Here is a 22390-nt window from a genome sequence, read left to right on the forward strand (position 1 = left end):
GGAGCTCCGATACCTCACCCAACTTGACCCAACCCTTGCTGGTCAAAGCAGTGTGTTCCCTCCCTCCCAGCCTGGAGCGCACAAAGGGAGGAAGACCCAGACAGTCATGGCTCTGAACATTTTATCTTACAAAAAAAAACAAGAAAAGGAAAAAAAAAAAAAAATACCGTCCCCACAATGGGGTAAGGCCCCCAGTGGGCCCTGCCTCCTGTTCTCCCTGGTGCCAGAAACCTGCATAGGCCTCAACTGATTGCTGGCCAATCTCCTCTTCCTGGAGCAGCAGCCACTGCTAAGCCTCTGATCCCCACTTCCTGCTAAAGCCTGTTCCCCAGAGTCCTGAGGAGCACATTCGAGCTCCAGGGAAAGGAAGAACCAGTGGGAAGCGCCAGTCCTGGGGCAAGCCAGAACACTGCTTGTCAGCAGACCCTCTGCTGGCACTTTAAGCAAGCACGGGGCAAGCCCCCCAGTTTAGTGTCCAGTGTCCAGCATGGAGACAGCACATGCATTGTGCAAGAGGAGCACAAGGGCCCAGGGGCTGCATGGTAGGGCTGGTTGGGCGAGACTGTCGGTGCACGCCCATGTGTGTGTTTCACACCACTGCAGGCTGCTAGATCACAGGGCCTTAATTCAAAGATATGCCTTCTGAACTCCCCCCAGTCCCATGCCAAATGTGGGCAGTGAAGGAAAGGGGCACGGGGTTATTAGCCTGTGGCTCCTGGGCTATCTGAAGTTCTTGGAAAGGGGCTGTAGAGCTTAGAGCCCAAGTCCCCAGAGTTAGTTGCTGTCACTCTTGATGACAACCTCTACTCCGTGGTGCCGCAGCTGAGCTCGTAGCAGCAGATTCTTGTTCTTAAGATCTTCTACCTGGACATGGGAAAGAGCAGCAAGGGAGATAGGTAGAAAAGTTAGCACACCCAAGTCTCTGAACTTATGCAGACACCCACCAGTGACGAGGTAAAGATAAAGCTCTCTCTATGGAAAACAAAATAGGGAGTCCTGAGCTGAGTTGGTGGCTAGGGAAGTCGAGGACAACTGTCCTGTGGCGGGGGGTGGGGGGATGGGGGGATGGGGGGTAGGGGGATGGCGGGGGCGGGTCTGACCTGCTGTCGAAGCACATCGTTGTCCAGCTGTAGTTGGTCAAGCCCCTGCAGTTCTTCAGACAACCGGTGGTTACTCTGCCGAAGTTCCTGGATATAATCACAGGCTTTGGATAGAATTCCACCTTTACTCTGTTAAGAAAAAGCCAACACAATAAGGACTAGGATATAAAAATACCTGGCTTGCTTTCCAAAAGCATGTTCACACTCTGGGCCTCATTTGCCCTTAAAGGATGGTGAAATAACATCTCCCAGGGATTCAGGAACCTCAGAAACAGACAGGAAAGAGCTACCGCCATGTGTGCCCACTGTCTACCATTTCTGGAAGCAACACCAGGAGACAGAATTCAGGCATCCTGCCACTACCAGGGTCTTTCCATGACCTGGCCAGACTTGGTGCTCTCCATGGAGCAGTCTGGGATGATCTTGGACAGCTGTACGATCCAGTTGTTAATCTTGTCTCGGCGGCGGCGCTCCACTGTGGGGCAAGTAGAGGACAAGGTGACTTGGGGAGAACTCACCAAAGGCCCCAGGGTAAAATCACCTAACCTCTCCCTTCAACATCAGAGAGGTCCCCAATCCCACCAGACAGCATCAAGCTTCACATGTGGATCGTGCCTACCTTCATTATGCTGAGCCCTGCGTTTCTCATCCCGAGTTGTCCGGGGAGCTTCTGACTTCCTAACAATAGAGCCCAGGGTGGCCAGAGTGAGGCAAGGTCAAAAACTGAGATTGGAATCTGGGGTGAGGAACTGCACGAAATCTTTGGAAAGAATCAAGACTATTCCTGGTAACTGAGAAAAAACAAGGGTTACTCACGGGGAATAAGGGTGGGTCCTGGGGGCAATAGAGCGCTGGCTTCCTCCCTGCAACACTTCCTGTGGTGACATCATCACAAAGAACTGACCTGTGAAGATTCAAGGGAGGTTCCGTCAGGACACAGGACTAGGACCCTCACCAAGTTCTAAGGACAAGGCCCTGGACTCCTCCTCTAAAACAAGACACACTGCCTCCTGCTGGAAGGGCAGCCCCAGACACTGCCTGCCCAGGTCTTAGTGATCATTAAGGGATCACGAGTAAAGGCCCACTGCCCACCAGCCATGTCCCACAGCCTATCCTAGCCCCTCCAGCCAGCATCCTCACATAATATCTCACCAGTGCCAGGAGGGGTCGCCTGCCCCAGTAGTGCCTCTGAGCCCTGGGTAGTAACAACAGCTGCTGTACTCCCCGATGTGGTACCCCCTGCCCCATCTCCCACTGCAGTGCTGGGGAAGTAAGTATAGTGCGTCTCAGCAGCTGTCCCCTCTGTGTCAACTGCATCATCACTCGTGAACGCACCCTGGATCACCGCCTGGGAAGGGGAGCAAGAGAACAGAGACAAGTGACAGTCAGATACTTCCCATGAACTACTCTGCAGCTCTATCTCTTGTGAGGAGACAGGGAGAAACATCCAGAGAAGAGTCTAGTGCTTTGGGTCAAGGCAGCCCCAGATGTCGCACTATCCCAAGCCACACCCATCCTATTAGTTCCCTTCTTCATCTTACTACTCAGAGCTCAAGTCCCCTCTGCAGCCCATACCCCTGTACCTGGGTCATGGATTGAGTGGCAGGGTAGCCACTGATGGCACCAGTCCCCTCAGTCTGGCCATCCAGCTGCCCTTCAGACACCTGGATCACCCTGTACATCACCTAGATTCAGAGAAGAAAGGAGGAGGGGAAGAAAGAACAAGAAAGTAAGTGCTAGGGACTCCAGAGCCCCTCATAAAGCTTCTCTTGGATAGGGCCCCCCCAAAAGAATCCTTCAGAGACATATACTTAGCCATTTCCCATCCTTTTCCCATATAGTGGTTTCAGCATAGCCCCCACCCCATACCGATCTCTACTGCAAATCTCACGTTCCAACTCCCACACTCCAATTAGTCCACATCTTCACCTCATCCTCCAAACCAAGTCTCCCCATGACAGGGTCAATCACCTCCCTCAATCCCAACCACAGGTAACACTTGCAGCCACCTGGCGCCCTCCCTTACCTGGCCCCCATTTTCAGTTCGGAAGACGTACTTGACGTTGGGGTCAGGGAAAGTGGCAGCTGACTGGATGCTAGCTATAGCCACACTGGTGGGGTCCTCCCCAGTTGCCACTGCACCTGAATTAAAAGGAAAAAGTCTGTGAGTTACTGCTTTTCTCCCTCTGTTGCACTTGTGTGTCATTTAAAAGGAAAACGGTACACAGGTGATAGGCCCATGGGTTGCGGGGCAAGACCACAATGGGCTGTTGGCCTCAGCTCAGTTCTGTTTCTCCCACTCACCTTCCTGAATCTGCACCGTCCCCTCTTCGGTTTCTGCTGTTTTCTGCTGCCTGTTTGTGAAGGGACAAGAGGAAGAATAAGGGAAAAAGTGAATGAAAAGCTCACTGGCCCAGTAACATATGGCTCCCAAACTCATTGGCATTCCCAACAGATGCTAGGGGAGGTTAGAATAACCAGAGCTGGTATTTACTTAGCACTGAGCCAAGCATTTAACAGGCAATATCTTATTTAGTACTAAGAACAGCAATTATGAGTAGGTAGCACTACTTGCATTTTATAAACAGAAAACCAGATCACATAGCTAGGTGATATAGCTGGGACCTAAACTGAGGTCTGCCTGACTCCAGAGCCAGTGCTCCTAGCCATTCTGCATTCTCCCAGGCCTCCCATCTCCCATTCCAGGCCCTACCTCTTCTTCACTCACCCCTTCATCTCTCTGTGAGGGGGCACATCCGATGAACTGGTCCTTCTCTGGAAATCTTCGTATCTCCTGCCTCACAGGCCTGAGTGCTAAGTCCTGGTAGAAATCAGGGAGTCTAGTGAGTCTAGGAAACTGAAAGCTCTCCTATTTCTAGAACCTAGGCTCCATGAAGACACATCCTGGAACATAACCAATCTTCTGCAGGGGACAACCAGCTTTCTCCATTCGGATGCTGAAGGCTGCCTACAATGACTGAAAAAGCAATTCTACAAATAATGTTCCTTGCCTCTCCAATTCTCACTCCATCTTCTGATGGAGAGGGGATAATTATACTGAAAGACTGAAAAACAACATATTTCTGGATGGATCATTATGAAAGCTATTATGATCTGCCATATCGGGATTAGGAAGGGCCATGTTTAGACCACAGCTATCAAAAAATACAGGACCATAGACCCTGATGCTTATTCCAGTTTCTCAGGCACATATACTGAACACCAAGAAATTCCTGTCCTCAGATCTAGGAAAAGAAAACCTCCAGAACCATAAAGGCCAGACTTGGCCCTTGGGCCCCATTCTACTGATCTGGCTGTTGTTTGGGGAAGTCCAGATATAGGTCATTCATTAAAAAGACCTTAAAGCCCTAGTGTATCATCTTCAAGCCCCTACTATTTTATTCACCAAGCTTTCCTGTAGAACAACATAGTTGCTCAAATGTTGCCATGACAACTCCAAATCAACTGAACCCAGCAAGAACGGAGAAAACTCTAGGGTTTGGAAAGAGGAGACAATGGGGGAGGAATCCATCAACAAGGTGCCTGCCTTAAGGCCCTAACGGGGGTGGGGGGGTTTTGGGGTGGGGGGACGGGCTAGGGGTGGGGGGAGACGGCTGGAGGACGGCGGGAGGTGGGCAGGAAAAACAAAGGAAGGCGCCTCCAGAAGGAAACAGCTATACAGCGTAAAGCAATAAAATAATCTCGACAGGAAAGGGGTAAGGTTTTTGTAAATTCTCTGCCCCTAAGGTCCCCCAAACCTTTATCTTCAGCGGATGAGTCATGGAAAGCTTGTATCCAAAGTGTTAACCCCAAAAAAAGGAACTGAAAGTGAAACCGTCCACAGGAAGTAGCGCTGCAAGATCCCAGCCCCTAAGGGGGAAGTAGGACCAGTGTTTCAAGACCACCTACCGCTCCATCCCCAAACCTGCGGAGGAAATGCCCCTCTGAAGCTTGCAGCACTGACAGCAAAAGGAAGCAGTCAAACAGAGGGCAGGGTACAAGAGGCGGCTCTATGCCACAGCTGTCAGCCAGGAGCAGCCTCTGAGGACAATCAGCAACGGGGTCAGGCTACTTATTCAAATCTTAGTTGGACATCCGGAAGCATTTCCTGAGCTTTAGGGGTATGCAACACGGAAAGTGAGCTAGGATGTTGTGGCGTGCACGCTCCGGGAAGGAGGGCCCTGAAAGAGCTTAGCTAAGTCTGGACACAAAGGGAAAAATCAAGTCCGCAAAGAAGTCAAGCACCTAGACCTCGCCTGAGAATGCGGCGTCTCCCTGCGGGCCCACCAACCAGCAGCCGCTCAGCAGCTGAGCTACGGCCAGGCGCGAGCCCAAGGGCCCGCGCAGTGACCCGGCTAGCCCTGCCGGGCTCACCCCCAGCCCGCGCTGCTCCTCAGAGGTAGGGAAGGACGCCGGGGGCTCAGCTAGCCCTGCGGTCTCCGGCCCGGCGGCCCGCGGCTGGCAGCGCAGGAGGGCGGGGATGTGCGCGCCCGGGGGCGGGGAGTGAGTGCGGCCCACAAAGCGGGTAGGAGATAAAGAACTGGGCACGGCCCCCTCCCTCAAAACAAAGACTTCCGCCCCAGGAGTTCCTGAACCTAAAAAACGGAAACAAAATCAAAGCTGTTATGCGTCGCCGGCTCACCCAGTCTCCAGACTCCCGCTATGTCCTGCACTCACCGGCCAAAGCCGCCGCAGCCGCCGATCTCCCCCGACCGTGTTCTCCCTCTCCGGACTCGGGTATCTCTAGGGACAGCTGATCATGCGCACTCCCGGCCCGCCGCCATGTTGGTGAGGGGCGGAAGTGTCTCTCTCGACCCACCCAGCCGTCTCTGCCTCCGAGCCGCCCGACTTCCGTTCCCTCCATGTTGCTGAGGGTTTAGATACTGGCTTGTATAGGGCGGTGCTGGTACTGGGAAGAAACAACCCTTTGGGGTCCTGGGAGAAGGACACTGAAGTCCAAGTGGCTTTAGGCAAGAACGGGAGAAGGACGATTAACTTGGTGCTACCATTTATCTGCTGGCCAGGGCCTTTTTAGTTCCAGAAGTGAGCTTATATCAAAAGACAGACATCAGATGGAGGCAGAGGCGCTGTCTTTAAAAAGAGCTATTTGGGAGGGCATCTTGAATCAGGCCACCTATTTGAAGTTTCCTATTGGCTATTGACATACATAAATCTGGATATGCTCATGTGTATTAGTGTTAGCTGGGCTTCCCTAGTGGCTCAGCGGTAATGAATCCTCCAGTGCAGCAGACCTAAGTTCCATCCCATGGTTGAGAAAATCCCCTGGAGAAGGAAATGGCAACCCACTCCAGTGTTCTTGCTTGGGAAATCCCATGGACAGAGGAGCCTGGCAGGCTAGGGTCGTGGGGTCGCCAAGAGTTGACAGGACTTAGCGACTAAACAGCAACATTAGCCTTTGTAGTCACTCAAGACCCCGAAGGCGTCTCGTTTTTGTGTCTCAGTTTCTGTGAAAAGTGTCTTAATTCCCATTCTTTTCAGTCAGGACCTACCGTTAACGGATTTGAAGTAGTGTGGTGTAAGGGAATGAGTTCAGACCCTGAGCCAGACAATTTTGGGTCTCAGACCTACCTCTGCCACGTGTTCGTTCTGAAACCTTTGGCAGACATTTTGACCTGATTAACTTTTGTTTCCTTGCCTGCAAAATGAGATACTAGAGACTTCCCTGGTGGTCCAGTGGCTAACACTTTGTGCTCCCAATGCAGGGGATGCCAGGTTCCATCCTTGGTCAGGGAACTAGATCCCACATGCCACAAGGATGCATTCGCAGGCAGCAACAACAACAAAAAAAGCCCACATGCTGCAACTAAGATGGAAAATCCCACATGCTTCAATTAAGACCCAGTGCAGCCAAATAAAACATTTTTTTTTAACGGAGATACCAGTGCCAACCTTATCTAAAAATTAAGAGCATAGATTCTATGCACGTAAGATACCTAGCATTACTGGCATATAAAGAGTATTATGTAAATATAAGTTTCCCTTCCTCATTTCCTGACCACCATGAACCCAGCTCTAGTTTCTAGCTGTAGGTCTCCACCACGACAATTGAGGAAGAACACCCAGACAATAAAAACAGATTCAAACGCAACGTTTGACCAAACATGAAAATATAACTATGCGTGCTAAGTCACCTCAGTCGTGTCTGACTTTGTGACCCTGTGGACTGTAGCCTGCCAGGCTTCTTAGTCTGTTGGATTCGCCAGGCAGAAATACTGGAGTGGTTTGCCATTTCCTCCTGCAGGGGATCTTCCAACCCAGGGATGGAACCCCCATCTCTTATGTATCTTGCATTGCCAGGTGGGTTCTTTAGTACTAGCACCACCTTGGAAGATATGGTATCTGTCATTCAAGACTTTAGTAAGAGGAAAAAGAAATCACACTATTTATCTGTAAAAATACAGCATTTATTCTGAGATATTGCCCCTTGGGACCTGTGGCCCCAACCTGTCCAGAGAAGCAATCCCAGAGCCTGAGTGACACCATCCCTCTTCCCTAAAATAGGAAGTTATTCCAAAGGAGAAAGAGGCCAGAGAGATCTATATAAGACCTCGGTTCCTAGAGATCCAGGGAGGCAGAGGGTTGGGGAGCTAGGAAAGGAACTAGTCCCACCAACAAATACTGTGTATTCAAAGAGTTTCCTGGACATTTTTCTCCTAATCTGGAGTTAATAGGAGCAGGAGGTATCCAAGGGACCAAGAGTAGAACAAGGATAGGTAACCTCTAAAAGTGTTTGTGTGTAATAGGCTCCAATCTGGCCCTGACCCCGCTTCTACTCTGGACTTCCATGAAGAGTTCATTGCCTCAGAGGAAGGCAGGACCTCAGCTGGAGTTCCCCCTTCATTCTTCACTTTGAGAAACAGTTAAGTTTTCCACCTACTCTTTGTTCCCTTTGGCCAGTGACCTCTCTCTCCGGGGACAGGATCTTGGTGACTTTCTCAAGAATCTCCTAAGGGATAAGTGCTTTGTGTCTGAGACAAGCTCAGGTAAACAGACCAAGACAGTGCTTCCCACAGTCAAAAAGAGAAGCTGGAGGGCCAAAACCTATAGAGTTGGGCACTACAGCTGCTCAGGCTGCAGATGAAACAGTCCAAGACCCTGGAGGCAGCTACTGTCCCTTATGCCCAGTGCTCTTGTCCTAATTACAGTCCCTCACCTTTCCCAGAGTTAGCCTGTGTTTCGAATGCATACGATCGTCGCTGGGGGGACATAAGGGGTTCAGGAGGTTGGGGTTCTCTGGGGGGCAGGCTAAACCGACTCCGGGGTCCAGACCCATCTGTGCCCTCAGCTGGGATCTCCAGGCAGCTAAGGGGCCGGGGAGTGTAGGCAGGGATCAAGCTATAGGGGGAGGTTTTGGGGATGAGACTGTAGTCCCCAGCACCAGTACAAGTCTGGGTCCGCCGAACTGCCTGAGCTTCAGTCCTCTGGCGGTCCCGGGCCAGGGCCACAGCAGCATCAAAGGAAAGACTACCCCCATTCCTCCAAGAGGAGCGGGAGGCTCGGGAGCCCCAGGGCCTGTCCCCATCGAGCCGGCCAGGTTTTGGGCATGGGTTTGCTGGTGCCACGTGGATCTTGCCACACATTGCACTGGGCATCTTGGCAAACTGTGGTTTGGGGGGCACCACGGGCACAGAGCGGACCTGTTGGACCTGAACAAGGGTGGAAGCCAGGCGCATGCCCACACCACCAGCTGAGCCAAGGGGATTGGGCTGCCCCTCAGGATCCATCTCCTCTGGCCGAGGTGGCTGTGGGGCTGCCTGTTCTGTCTCAGAGGACTGGGAGTTGCCCTCTTTGGCACTGTCAACCTCCAGGGCCTCGACCTGTGGCCCTTCAGGGAGGGAACCCTCTTCTCCACGTTCACCTCCAGCTCTCTGGTCTCCCTCAGCTTCTCCGTGTCCACACTCCCGTTCCTTGCTGACCTCCCCTGCTCCTCCTTCAGCTGCTGCTTCTGGGATCCTGCTATCTTCACCATCTCCTTGGTCTTCTCCTGCCTCTTGACCCTCATCTCCCCTTTGTCCTTTGACCTCATCTTCTCTGCCTCCTTCAGCCTCTTGTCTGTGTACAACTTCCCAGCTCTCTTCAGCAATTCGGTTTTCCTGGGCCTCATGCTCTGAGTGCTTTCCAGCTGCTCCCTGGGCTTCGTCTCCTTCCTCAGCACCTTCCTGTCTCTCCGTCTTTCCTTCCTTCCCCTTGTCTTCAGCCTGCTCTCCTCCAGTTTCTCCCACACCCTTAGCTTCCTCCGTTCTCTCACCCTCCTGCTGACCTTTGGACTCCTCTCCCGTGGCCTCTGTCTCCTCTGTCTCTTCCCCACATCCTTCTTTCAAACTGTCAGTCACCTTCTGGCTCCCCTCAGCCTCTGCTCCTTCCTCAGTGGCCTCTCTGCCCTCCACGCCACTCTCTGGCCTCCCCTCAGCCTCCTCGTCGGTGTCCCGTCTGCTTCCAGGCTCCCCCTGGTCCTCTCCACCTTCACACGAGGCTTGCTCGCCCTCATCCTGTCCTGAAGCCTCCTGTCTTCCAGACCCTGCCACCTTTTCCTCTTCACTGCCTGGACCCTCCCAGCTTGGGAGTTTGGGCTCCAGAAGGGGACTAAGGTCATCATAGGCACTCAGGAAGACTTCCTCCCCGCTTTCCTCCTCTGTTTCAGGCCTGGGGCCAGGAGAGTCCAGGGAACAGCAGCTGGGAGCCAGGACAAACTGTGCCTCATCCAGGGACAGGTCATCCAGGGGCGGCTCCACAGAGAACTCCTCCACCTGTAAATACAGCATCATGGCTTAGGACTCGGTGGCCCTGTCCACCCTCTGGGTTCCTTAACACCCCCAAACCCAGCACAGCGCCTCCTTACCTGAGGCCCAACTCCCAGGAGCTCCTCCAGGTAGCCCATCCCAGGGTCTTCCTCCCCAGGGGAGAAGGCTGCTCCTGCTGGTCCTGCCTTGGCCACCTCCCCGTCCTCCACCCCCACCCACTCAGGTTCTGAGCTGCTTGAGTCCTCTAGGAAGGAGAAGGAATCCTGCACCTCCTGGGACAGGCAGTCCTCCAAGGCAGGGGCCACGTCCACTGGGCACGAGTCAGCCGAGGGACCTGGGGCTGGACTTGCCTCCAACTTCTCATCTGTTGGGAGAGAGAGAGTCCCAGGAATACTAAGGTCAAGACCAGCTCTGACCATTTCCAAGGTCAGTCTTCCTCGCACTGCTTACAGTATGGGCCCAACATTCCCAGCATAGATGCTTCCTGTGGCTAGTCCTCTCTGACCAGTATCCCTAACTATTGGCTTATGGCCGCCTTTTAGAGCTCCTGCCAGGCGCCAAGCACTGTGCTATATGTTTTATAACGCATTGCTTTATTTTCTCCACAAGACAACTTTATAATGTCAGGTATGTATCCCCATTATATATATGAGGAAGTTGAGACTCAGAGAAATGTGTCCCAGGTCACACAAACAAGTGGCACAGCCCAGATTTGGACCCCAGTCTGCTTTACTCTGCAGTCAGTATCCTTACCCACTACCCAGTGCTGCCTCGGTACTTCTCATTATTGACACTTAGGAACTGGAGTCAGAGCACAGATCAGATTCCAGCTGTGCCACCTCCTACCAAACTGCTTAACATAAGTCTCAGGTTCCACTGCTGTAATGTAAGGACAATAACAATACCTGAGTCAACACTATGAAAAAATGAAAGGAGCTAATGCCTTCAAAGTCCTTAACAAAGCATATCATACGCTCTCAACTAATGTTAGCTATTCTTATTCACTATTTTTGTGATGCACGGGCTTAGTTTCCCTGAGCATGTGGAATCTTCCTGGAGCAGGGATTGAACCCGTGTCGCCTGTTAATGTGTCTGTGCTCAGTCGTCCAACTCTGTGCAACCCAATGGACTGCAGCCTTCCAGGCTCCTCTGCCCATGGCATTTTCCCAACAAGAATACTGGAGTGGGTTGCCATTTCCTTCTTCAGAGGATCTTCCCAACCCAGGGATCAAACCCAGGTCTCTTGCCTCTCCTGCATTGGCAGGCAGATTCTTTTCCACTGAGCTACCTGGATAGCCAACTATTATATCTTTCTACTTTGTACTTAGTAATCCCTATTGTATATATCTGACACAAATCCCCATTCTTGGGTGTGTCAGTGATCTAAGGCTGCCAGAGAGCCTTTCTACGTGAAGCTCATACAACCTAATAATATTACTGGATTCCCTCAATCTTGAATTTGAAAAGGCAGCTAAAGATAACTACCCACAGTCCAGGGCAGATTCCCAGCTTCAGAGCCTCAGCCTAGAGTTCTAGTCCCTTCTCCCAGCCCTGGGCAGTCCTTGGGTCCTCACCTGGGGGGCCAGGGCCAAGGCCGGGGCCAGGACCGGGGCCAGAGGCAGGGCTTGGCCGAGGCTGTGGGGCAGGGCGTTCAAGACCACGGGCAAGCCCCGCCAAGATGTTTGAGGATATGTTGAGCATGTTGCTGATGTGTGCTGGGAGGTTGACATCGTAGGGCTCTGAGATATGAACGCCAGCACGGCGCTCTGCATGGCTGCTGCCCCCAGCACGGACTGCTGACCGCCCAGGTCGTGGTGTGCCTGGCTCGGAGCTCGTGCCACCCAGTGCCTCTGGGTCGGGCTCCTGCTCACACTCTGCCGCTTCCACGGACTCATTCTCCAGGCTTTCCGTCAGCAGTGGGCCTGGCCGAGGACTGTTGGATCCTAGCAGCCCCTCTGGTTCTGTGGGAGAGAGAAAGGTAGGCCATAACCTCAGCCACAAGGGGCCTGGACACACCTCAGAAAGGCTCTGGAGAGTGCCCTCTGTTTTGTCTATAGCCTGGAAGGCACCAGGCGCAGCTTCCCTTAGCCACCACTGCCAACCCTTCACAACCAGATGAGCAGAGATCACCCCACCAACACATACTTAGGAACGCCCTCCCCTCCCTGGAGATGGAGTCACTGGCCATCCCTACCCATCCTCCCCCACACACATACGAGTGCACACCTATACTCACCATCACTAACCCCAGCCACAGCACTCAGTGAGTCCATGCTCTTGGCTGGCCGCAGAGTCCCCTTATCAGATTTGTCCTCTGCAAGACAGGCATGTGCATAGAGCCAGGACCTAGTGCACCCTCAGCAGAACTCCCCCTATATCTCCACAGACTTACCCCTGTCCTCAGCCCCCCGTGGAAGTTTGCGTTTGGTCTCATGGCCAGAGCGACCCAGGTTGAAGATGGATCTCCACTTCCTGACCTTCAGAGACCCCTTCCTCCTGGAGGGAATGGAGAAATCACTGCAGGTGGAGCCTGACGTTCAATGCAGGGAGAAGGGCCCAGGAAGAAGGCCTTACTTGTGCTCTGCAATCTCTATGATGGTGTGGTAGGGCCGCATCTGGGGGGGGCCGTCACCAGCCTGCAGGATGCTAGGCAGATTGTAGGGCAGGGACCGTGGCATAAGGTCCTCAGGGCTGCCTGACACCCGGGCCCCTGCAAGTGATCGCCATCCACTTTCCACTTCACTACCTAGGAAAAGAAAGAGGAATTGGCCAGCCCGGAACAGAAAGAGGGCTTCAGGTACCCACCTCCTCACTGCATCTTCCCACTCACTACCTACCAAGGTAGGGTAACTCTCTAACTCTGATGTGACTCCCCAGGCAGAGAGTGGTGATGTGAAGGGTGGGAAGGACACTGACCAGAGAGTGCAGCACCCCCAAAAAGCTGGTCCACATGCGTGAGGATGAACTCGACGACGATGGACTGAACACGCACCTCCATGAAAGCTGCTGTCCCATTGAAGCCTGAGGCCTCTATGTCCTTAGACCTGTGGAGGTGTGGAGTTTTGCCCTGCAGCCCCACCGCATTTCCCCATTCAGATTCTCCCTAAAAATACCTTACACCCTTTCCTCTGAGTGCCATTAAACCCATTCCATCTTTTAATCAACATGCATGATTCGAGTCTCAAATGGCCATTTCCTCCGGGAAGCTTTCTTGGACACCCTCCTCAGGATATTAGTCTCTACCTCCTCTCCCCACCAGGGTGCCTGTGCATAACAAATCTCAGGACTTCTCATAGTCTACCGTGCACCACAGGGAGTGACATGCAGGCCACTTCTCCAAGATATTTGCTCAACAAACATTTGACAAGGCCCATCGCACCCCCACCTCTCCCCAACCCCCACAGCTCCCACACTCTGCACTGCCCCATCTCCTGTCCTGCTCCAGCCCCTGAACTAAATGACCACAGTATAAGAAAACATAAAGGCCCAGAAATTCCCTGGTGCTCCTGTGGTTAGGATTCTACCCTTCCACTGCAGAGGGCACAGATTTGATCCCTGGACGGGGAACAAAGACCCTACATGCTACTCAGTGTGGCCAAAAATAAAACACAAAGGCCCCGTCCTTAGGGACTTTACTCAAGCTCAGAGAAAGGGCTCCCATAGGTGAGCTCCAGACCACACCGTGTAATCCTGAGCCTTCCTGTTCTCTCTGGGTGAGAGCCCTCTCCAGTACCACACAGCCACACTCCATCCTCAAGCAGCTCCCCAGGGGCTAGGCTCCGCCAGGATACCCACACACGCACCCACCTCAGCAGGTTAGGGGCCCACACGATGGCCAGGTTGCGCGCGTGCATGTTGGTCTGGGCGCTGAATGAGGCCATGTGCACCAAGTGCCTCATGAGGAACTCCAGGGTCCTGCAGAAAGGAGGCGTCATGGGGCAGAGCTCACACAGGGTGGGGGCCGGAAGAGAAGCGACAAGTCAAGGCCCCAGGTAAAGAGAGAGCCTGGGTTTAGTGGGGGGAGCCCCACACACCTGTAGTTGGGGACCGGAAGTTCTTGAAGCACCTCTAGGATCTTGACCAAGCGCTCAGGTTCCAGTTGTACTGCCACAGCCTCCTGGTTGGGAGCAAGGGGCAGGAGTCGGTGGCCCGGTGCTGCCCCAGCGGCCTCCCCAGAGCTCTGAGCCAAACTCTCAGAAACAATCTGTGCTCAACCCCACACCGTGCCCCAACCCTGGATCTTCGAAGCACACTGGAGTAGCAGACAGAACTTGGGTCCCACAGAGAGCTGTCACTGCCTCTTGGCTATGCCACTTAGGGCTGTGTGACACTGAGCAGCTCCCTGTCACCTCTCTGCCTGAGCGCCCTCATCAGCAGTGTTCTGGTACTGGGAAACACTCGGGGTTTCATCCTGTGGGCGTGCCAGGGGCCATGGTTTATTTCAGGGTGTCCGGGAAGGCCTATGCCCGCTCAGCCTGGTCTATTTGGGCTGAATGGCATGCCCTGGCTGTTCAGGATCTCTACATGATGTCATGCTCAATAAAATGCAACTTAATTTAAAAGCGTTACTCAAGGCAGTTCCCTGCAGTGGTTAGGAAGCTCTCACAGTCGAGGGCCCCGTTTCAGTCACTGGTCGGAGAACTAAAATCCCATGAGCTAGAAGGTGCAACCAATAAATAAATAAATACTTTAAAAAATATAAGTAAAAATGTTACTCAGTTCAAGATAGCGCTTCTGCCATGTATTTTCTTTTCCTTTAAAACATTATTTATGTATTTGGCTGTGCCAGGTCTTAGCTGTGGCATGTGGGATCTAGTTCCTTGACCAGGATTGAACCCTGGCCTCCGCATTGGAAGCGGGAGCTGTAGCCACTGGCCCACCAGGGAAGTCCTGTCATGTATTTTTTTTATTCAAGAGATGTTCAACACACAAATCACAGTTCACAGAAGGGCACATTTGAAAAACATTTGGCTTCCTGAAACTGTTCTCATTCTCTGAAATGTAGGGAAGCTCTGGTCTAGGTGATTTCCAAGGGCTTTCCAGCGTCTGCTCTCCCCGTCTGCCCCTGCACTGTGTGCGGTTTGCAGGCCTTGGGGAAAGGAGGGACGGGGGAGGGCGGAGACAGCAGGACCAGGAGACTTGTAGGGAAGGGTCTTGTCGTTTCCATGTGGTCTCCGCCATGCGGGGTCCCTAGGACTCTGTCTGGCATTAGACTCATCTGGGATGTCCCATCACAGCGGCCACCCTCAGCCTTCTCTTCCATTCAACTCACAGCAAACTTGTCATAGAGCCGGTAAGTGAGCAGGGGGTCTGGCAGCTCCCTGAAGTAGGCCTTGCAGAGGGAGGAGACACAGTGAATGTCCTGAAGGTAAACATCTCGCCGCAGGTCTGGCTTCCGTTCAGCCTCAAATTCCTGCCTGGGGAGGTGCAGAGTAGTCAGGAGTGGCAGGGTCTGGGGCAGTGTGGGGAGAGGGGGAGCTATAGAGATGGGCTCCAGGCAGGGTCGAGGGCCAGTGTGTATGAAACTTGGAAGGAAGAGCTTGGGGCGTGTATGCACATGAGGCAGCAAGCTTAAGGCATTGTTCTTGTCAACCTGCAGAGTGGATGTGAGGTGGGTGAGTGGACCTATGCATGAACAGGGATACATGTCAGGATGTAGAGAAGGTGTGAGCAGCAGCATAGGGGTATGTAGGAGTCAGTAGAAGTGGAGGAATGAGCCTAAAATCTGTGTTTCTGGCTACGTGCCAAGATGGATGCGACTAAGTCTTAGAAGGAAACGTAAGTGTAAATCTTCATGACCTTGGACCTAGGCAACAGTTTCTTGGATATGACACCAAAAGCACAAGCAACCAAGGAAAAAAATAGATAAATTTAACATCAAAGTTACAAACTATTGTGTGAGAAAGGACACTATCAAGAAAATGAAGAAAACCCACAGAACAGGAGAACATAGTTGCAAGTCATAGATTTAGTCAGTATCTAATATTCAGAATTCATAAAGAACTCCTACAACTCAAAACAGACAAATAACCTATTTTTTTTAATGAACGAAGTTTATGAATAGACATTTCTCCAAAAATATACAAATGACTAATAAGCACAAGGAAGTATTTGACATCATTAGCTATTAGGAATATGCAAATATAGATGAAATATCACTTCACACCATTATGGTGGCTATAATAAAAAAGATACACAGTAACAAATGTTGACAGGGATGTGGAGAAATTGGAACCCTCATACACTGCTGGTAGGAATGTAAAATGATGCAACTACTATGGAAAATAGTTTGACAGTTTCTTTAAAAGTTCAACATAGAGTTACCATACGACCTAGCAATTCTACTTTTAGGTATATACTCAAGAGAATTGAAACCATATGTCCACACAAATACTCGTACACAAAACGTTTATAGCAGCATTAATCATAACAGCCAAAAGGTAGGAACAACCCAAATAGCCATCAACCGATAAATGGGTAAACAAGATGTGATAACACCACACAATGGAATATTTTTCAGCCATAAAAAGAAATGAAGTACTGGTGCATGTGACAACATGTATGAACCCTGAAAACATACTAAGTGAAAAAAAGCCAGCCATAGAAAGTTCCCATTATATGATATCATTTATGTGTAATGTCCAGAATAGGCAACTCCATAGACAGAAAGTAGACTCGGGGCTGGGGGAGAAGGGACATGGGACTGTGGGTATAGGGTTTCTTTGGAGGTGATGCTCTGGAATTAGACAGTGGTGGAGGTTGCCCAGCCTTGTAAATATACTAAAAACCATTGGGTTTTACGTTTTCAAATGGTAAGTTTTATGGCCTGTGAATTATATCTAAAGCTGTCTTTAAAGCTGCGTGGATACACGTGGGAGTGGAGGAGTGGGTATGTGTGTGCCTGCGCGTGTGCAGGCTAGCCTGTGGGAAGTGTGGGGCACGGTGTCAGCCTTTCCTGAGGAGACTAGAGCTCCTCCCTTGGACAGTACCTATCACCTGTGTTTCCTTCTCCCCAGTTTCCCTCACCCCTCTGGCTTCCTGGCCTCATGGCGGCAGAGCCCTCCCCTCACTGCCTGACTCACCGGAGCTTCTGGATGTTGGAAGAGACCCCTGAGAGGCGGTAGATCCCGTCCACCACGCCATACTCCTCCACAAACTCTGCACAGCTCCTTAGCACCTGGGGCACTGGGGACGCAGAAGGGGAGAGAAAAATCAGAAGGTCTGGGAGATCAAAGATCCCAGAGCGTCTGAGAAATGGACACACCAGGGAAGGGGGTTGGGGAGATAGAAGGCAAAACTCATGGAATAAACACTTGTCAGAAAGATTCTTGCAGGATATCAGCTCCAGCCTGCCAACCTGTTATAATCTCTCTGCCCATTCGTTCTAGAGTCTTGGCATAAATTCCCCCAGTGAGGGTGAGATCACTGCCTCCCCAGACTTCCCATTCCCATTAGAATGTTCTGCCTTTATTGACCTGAAATTTCTCTCTCTGTAATTACTAGTTGCTGCTACAAAATTTTTAGAGGGACAGCAATGCAGTTGGAAGAGGTAAAAAACTGGTCTTCAAAGTGCATTTACTGACACTCTACAGAAGTGAAAGGAGCATTAATTCTTCCAACCAGGATGGAACAGAGCTGGTGGGCATTATTGTGAAGCACCTCCTCTGGTTAGTGAAATGTACGGATGTTAGGTCTGTCATAGGAAGGTACACAAAATTGTAACAGACCTTCAAATTGGTCCCTTCAGGAGAAAAGCACCTATGTGCCAAGCACTGTGCATTAGACATGGAAACAGAGGATCAAAGAAGTAATAAGTGCCCAGTATCAACCTGATAGAGCCAGAATTCAAATCCAAGAATGCAAAAAACTGTGTTATTTCCCCCTGCCTTAGAGCCTTCCCCAGTTACTGGACTGTAAGCCCCTTAAGGACAAGATCTAAGTGTGACCCATCTTGCTTTCCCTCATCTTATCTGTCATGGTGTCTCAATCATGGGAAAACCTCAAAAACCATGCATTGAATCTCATCTCCACAAGGCCACAAAGGTATTTTTCTAAAGCACTTCCATGCTTGAAATCCTTTGCTACATATAGACTCTGCTCCACCCCAATCTTCAATGCTTAGCTTACGAACACAGAATAAAATAAAAGCTCCTCTACAGGTATACTGCATGAGACCCTTCACAAACCAGATCCAACTGCCATCCAGCCTTACCAGTTCCAGCCAGCCCCCTCTCCGCGCGCCGCCGCCCCCCCGCCCCCAGTAAATCCTATGGTCCAGCCCTTTGCTGTTCCTTGAACAAGCCTTGGTACCATCACTCATGTTTTCCCTTGCTTGGAATGCCTTCCTCTCTGTCTCTGCCTGGTGAATCCCTATGCATTCCTCAAAACACACCTCAGACATCACTTCCAGTTCTGAACACTTTGCTGATTATCTGTTTTATAGTTCCCACGGTCCTTTGTTTATATCTGTACTATAGTACTTATTGTACTTTGTTATGATTAGTATATTTTGTATCTATACCTTCTGACAAATAGTAACATCCTCCCCAGCATCTAGCACAGTGTTGAAACAGAGCAGGTGCTCAACAGATGTTTATTAAATTACTCAATGAATTAGTCAATGAATTGGAGATTTAATAGAGAATATTGCCTAAGACAAAACACTGGGCCCAATTAACTGAGACTCAGCAGAGAAAATCCTGTCTTGTGTGTGTCAGAAAAAGATGTGCTTCTCCTAAGCCACCTATATTTTTCATGTGGGCGTTATGAATTTTATATCTGATTATGTTTACCTTTTTTTAAGTGTCAGGAAGCCCAAATTTTGGAACCATATGGAACTACTTGAAATGCATTTCTGGGCACTGAGCTCACCCTTCTTGTTTTCCCTTCAACTTAATTCCTTCAGTCATTTATTCTTTTTATTTGGCGTTTTGGAAGTCATCCATCCCAAGCTCATTGTGGAATTAAGTAAGTTAGAAATACAGAAGAAAATAATAAATCCATCAAGCACTATTTTGAACCCTCCTTGTATGACCTGGTGTCCACACCCTTTACCCTCGTGCACCCCAGAATGAGGACTTGGGTAGGAGAAGGAAAGCACCAAGGCTGCACATTTTTTTTTGAAGGCTGCAAAATTTAAGGAAGCACTCACTCTTAGGGTCATGCCAGAGCCAGCTGTGCACATAAATGATCTTGAGAGTGAATGCCTCCTTAAGAAAGAGGCACCTAGGGCACTTGCCTGGCCCTGAGTGTGAGAGCTTCCTTAAATTTTGTGCCCTAGTCACTTCTCTTGCCTCATCTTAGTCCTGGCCCTGCAGTTCAACATCCATCGCTTCAGGATCTGGGCCCATTTGCCAGGGTCTCCCAACCTCAGTTTCCCAGCATTGAATGCAGAGACGGGGCAGACCCTCCTCATTCAAGCTGTCGCTCTTCTCTAATGCTAGCCCAGCTCTTTTAGCCATCACTCTGTTAACTCATAAATAGTTTGCTGTCACCTAAATCCCAAGCTCTTTTCACATGAACTGCAACCAAGTCAGGTCTTCCCCATCCTTCTCTGTTGATTTTTGAACCTCCAGAGGAGGCCGTGAAAGAAGACATTCGAGAGCCTCAGGAGTCAAAGCCATAGGGGAAATGGGTCAAGGAGATGGGGGAGGAGATAACAGGATCAGAGTGATGGGGGAGTCAGGGAGACAGAGATAAGAGAAATGGGGGTCAGAGATGAAAGACTCAGAGTTGGGGTGGTAGAGTCAAAGAGAGTCAAAGGGTAGGTCAGGGAGGAGGGCCTTAAGCTTAGCAACCTGGAGAATCAGAAACCTGAGCAAGGTCTCAAAGAGTTAAAGTTTAGAAAAAGGAAGAACTCAACACACATAAGGGCTTAGGAAGGAAGAGACCTATCTGAGGCAAAGAGCTGGGAGAGGTTGCTGAAATGGAGCAGAGCAGCAAGGATTTGGGAACCCAAGATAATCAGGATAAATTAACCAGAAACACAGCTGGCCTGGACTTTCACTTTTGCTGGGTCTTAGCTTAAAGAGCGAAGCCGATTATGGCTTCTCTCTATCCTTCAACTTTCCACCGGTCTGCGCTAGGAGGAGCTGGAGGGATGGGGGAAGGCTGCGCTACTGCCCTGCAGCCTAAGATTCTCCTCCACTCTTGGGTTCAGATGTGGCTTTGGTGAAGGGCAGGAGGTGCTTCTCTCTCTCTCTCTGTGGGATTCATTAGGATCTGGACCCAGCAACCTGTCTGTCCCTTTCAGAGAACATGCCCCGCACCATCTGAGGCCAGGAAGGTTACAGGAGTGGGATCTGGGTTGGCTGTGGGGTCAGCGTTTCAACAGGAGGTTGGCAGCGGGTCCACAGGGAAGGACAGTGCCAGGATGAGGAGGCTGAACCGAGGGTTTGCAGAGAACTAGAAGAACATCAGACCCAGCTAAAGCATGTGGCCCTCGGCCAAGAGCCATCTTTCTCAAGATTGTGATTCCACTTGTTAGCCCTGCGCTGGCTGCTGGGCTCTGCCCCGTGAGAAGAGAAAGGTGCAGAGAAACCACTTCAGCTGTTGTACACCCTTCCTGGGGGCCCGGGTTTTCCCTTAAGCGAGGCCTGTGGGGATGCGGGCCTCTAGGGGAGGAGAAAAGGGGAAGGAGGCGTCTGGAGACACAGGGGCGGGCCTAAGAGCAGGAAATGAGCTGGGACCCACTGCAGGCACCACAGCCCAGAGCAGAGAGGAGGACAAAGAGGAAATGACAGATTGGGGTGGGGTTGGGGGGGGGGGGCGGTGGGCAATAGAAATCGTGTCCTTCTTTGGGAGGAGCTCAAAGTACCAAAAAACAAGCTGGGCTGGGCAAGTCAGAATATATGCATTCAATTCCAAGCCAAATCCAGAAATGTTTCTGAGTGTCTACTCCACACCAAGCATAGTTGGGGGCCAGTGTTGTTCTGGCCCTGCTGGTTCCCAAGCCCCTCCTAGGCAATCCAGGGAGGGTGCTGGGGTGCTGTCCCCGGGCAGTCCTCATGCTCACCTTTCTTTGTACCCTCCACCCCCACCTTCAAACCAGGCTCAGGCCATCCCTCCTACTCTTCTGGTGTTCCGCATTTTAGCAGCTTCTCGCCTTACCCTCCACTTTGAACCTGCTTCTCCTTTACACAGGGAAAACCAGAGAATCACAGAGACTGGGGAGAGGACCACCCCTACCCCAGTGGCCCAGCAAGGCTGCAAAGAGACCAAAGGCCTGTAACCTCTTCTCCTCCAACCAGGAAATCCCCATCCTTCCCATGTACCACCCGCACCCTCTCCAGGGGCCCTTCTACGCCTTCTTTCATTCAGACCCAAGGACTGTCCATGCTCCTCAGCCGCTCATTTTCTGACCCTGTCCCCTCAGCCTTCCCCTCCTGTCCCACAGCTGTCATCTTCTCCCCGCTACTTCTTCTCCCTCTCCCGGGTTTCCAGTCTTTCCACCTTCTCAAGTGTCCTCATTCTCATCCCCAGGCTCTTCACCCTAGGCGGCCCCACGGAAGAGCTCCTCAGTCTTCTTCACCGAGCCACATTTCCGGCTCTGCCTGCGCATCAGCCTCCTGGGGGTGACCCCATGCCTCTGCCCCTTCTCCATGAGCTCCCGGAAAAACTGCTTCTGTACCCTCAAATTCGATCAGGCTGGAGAAGCCCCGTGCCTCTCCGTCCACCCAACAGCAGCTCCGGGCTGGCCTCCTTACCCTCCTGGCCTGAGTGCTGCAGGTGCTCCTGCAAGTCACACCCAAACACCCGCTCCTTTGAGCTGCCCTTCTTCTTTCCTTTCTGCCGAGACTTCATGGCCGGAGCCCCAGGGCCCTGGCCCAGCCACCTAGGTCCCCCAAGACCTTCGCCCTACTAGTCCCCCATGGGATCCCAAGCCAACCTCTGGGCTTGGCCTGGCCCCAGGGGGGCAGGGCTCAGAACTGGGGGTGGAGGGTGGCCTGGGCAATGGGCAGCAGCTCCTGCCTCTGGGGCCCCGGCCACACGGAAGTAGCTGTGGAAGAGGAAGCTGCTAGGACCCCGGCAAGAAGCTGTGTCTCGTGGCGGAGACTGGCACTCGCCCTTCTCGCCCTGCTCAGCCCTGGGGCGGCAGGAAGCCGTGCAGCTCCTTAAACCCGCTTCCTGTTAGAGCATCTTTGCAACCACAGGGCTGGGGTGGGGGAGGTAGCTGACATTCACATCCTCACCCATTGCTGGGCCTCTGCTCATTGGTCAAGAGGAGGTGATGTCAGAGCCCTTGGGTGGGGTGGTAGCGCCTGGGGCACAAGCAGGTGACTGGCACTCCTAGAGACCAGAATCCTGGGGTCTGAGGTTGATACCCCAGAACTGCCTGGGAGCAGAGCAACGCAGGGCTGTGCAGGGCACACTAAGGAGGCAGGAGGCCCAGCCTCCGACTCTCACACGCCTGCAGTGTCATTTGAGCCACATCACCGCGCTAAACCTTGGTTTCCACACATATGAAAAAAATGAAGAGAAGACTAAGACGACCTGTAAATCCTTCCAACTCTAATATCCTGTGGAACC

The 22390-nt window shown here is 51.7% G+C and overlaps 2 protein-coding genes and 1 long non-coding RNA gene across 24 annotated transcripts; 1 reads left to right on the forward strand and 2 right to left on the reverse strand.

The window, feature by feature from the left end:
- Positions 1–107: 107 nt before the first annotated feature.
- USF1 (upstream transcription factor 1) lies at positions 108–6139 on the reverse strand. Of its 19 annotated transcripts, none has more exons than XM_069546307.1 (11): positions 5778–6139; positions 3829–3921; positions 3405–3454; positions 3158–3242; positions 2684–2785; positions 2253–2448; positions 1917–2004; positions 1720–1778; positions 1481–1575; positions 1101–1229; positions 108–864 (listed from the first exon to the last, which is right to left on the reverse strand). In XM_069546307.1, exons 5-11 carry the CDS (start codon positions 2780–2782, stop codon positions 775–777), a joined length of 756 nt encoding a protein of 251 aa, XP_069402408.1. In that variant the 5' UTR covers positions 2783–2785; positions 3158–3242; positions 3405–3454; positions 3829–3921; positions 5778–6139; the 3' UTR covers positions 108–774. The 19 variants fall into 19 exon arrangements, with proteins under 19 accessions (XP_069402408.1, XP_069402402.1, XP_069402409.1 ...); XM_069546301.1 differs by having other exon boundaries at positions 3127–3242; positions 5778–6128; XM_069546308.1 differs by having other exon boundaries at positions 3127–3242; positions 3814–3921; positions 5778–5912.
- Positions 6140–7503: 1364 nt separating this feature from the next.
- On the reverse strand, positions 7504–22058 carry ARHGAP30 (Rho GTPase activating protein 30). Of its 4 annotated transcripts, none has more exons than XM_069546296.1 (12): positions 21568–22058; positions 16945–17047; positions 15135–15279; positions 13897–13979; positions 13670–13777; positions 12779–12906; positions 12437–12608; positions 12255–12358; positions 12099–12176; positions 11437–11823; positions 9961–10226; positions 7504–9868 (listed from the first exon to the last, which is right to left on the reverse strand). In XM_069546296.1, the coding sequence occupies exons 1-12, from the start codon at positions 21662–21664 to the stop codon at positions 8261–8263; spliced, it is 3279 nt and encodes a 1092-aa protein (XP_069402397.1). In that variant the 5' UTR covers positions 21665–22058; the 3' UTR covers positions 7504–8260. The 4 variants fall into 4 exon arrangements, with proteins under 4 accessions (XP_069402397.1, XP_069402399.1, XP_069402400.1 ...); XM_069546298.1 differs by having other exon boundaries at positions 10132–10226; positions 21568–22023; XM_069546299.1 differs by having other exon boundaries at positions 15135–15275; positions 21568–21949.
- On the forward strand, positions 10528–13026 carry LOC138416906 (uncharacterized). The gene is made up of 4 exons (XR_011247877.1): positions 10528–11840; positions 12249–12385; positions 12613–12659; positions 12740–13026. It is a non-coding gene; the product is annotated as an uncharacterized lncRNA (long non-coding RNA).
- Positions 22059–22390: the final 332 nt, after the last annotated feature.

Source organism: Ovis canadensis, chromosome 1 (genome assembly GCF_042477335.2).
Source record: "Ovis canadensis isolate MfBH-ARS-UI-01 breed Bighorn chromosome 1, ARS-UI_OviCan_v2, whole genome shotgun sequence".
In the NCBI taxonomy this organism is placed as follows: domain Eukaryota; kingdom Metazoa; phylum Chordata; class Mammalia; order Artiodactyla; family Bovidae; genus Ovis; species Ovis canadensis.

Bases quoted from the DNA above. Each gene is read 5' to 3' on its own strand.
- USF1 (XM_069546301.1), bottom strand. The intron at 3,243-3,404 runs GTGAGTGGGAGA...CTTTTAATTCAG, and splicing joins GACGGTGCAGATTCAGGAAG to GTGCAGTGGCAACTGGGGAG. The intron at 1,576-1,719 runs GTAGGCACGATC...CTTGCCCCACAG, and splicing joins CAGGGCTCAGCATAATGAAG to TGGAGCGCCGCCGCCGAGAC.
- ARHGAP30 (XM_069546296.1), bottom strand. From the start codon at position 21,664: ATGAAGTCTCGGCAGAAAGGAAAGAAGAAGGGCAGCTCAAAGGAGCGG. The intron at 12,359-12,436 runs GTAAGGCCTTCT...CATTCCCTCCAG, and splicing joins ATAGAGATTGCAGAGCACAA to GAGGAAGGGGTCTCTGAAGG. The intron at 9,869-9,960 runs GTAAGGAGGCGC...CTGTATTTACAG, and splicing joins TCCTGGGAGTTGGGCCTCAG to GTGGAGGAGTTCTCTGTGGA.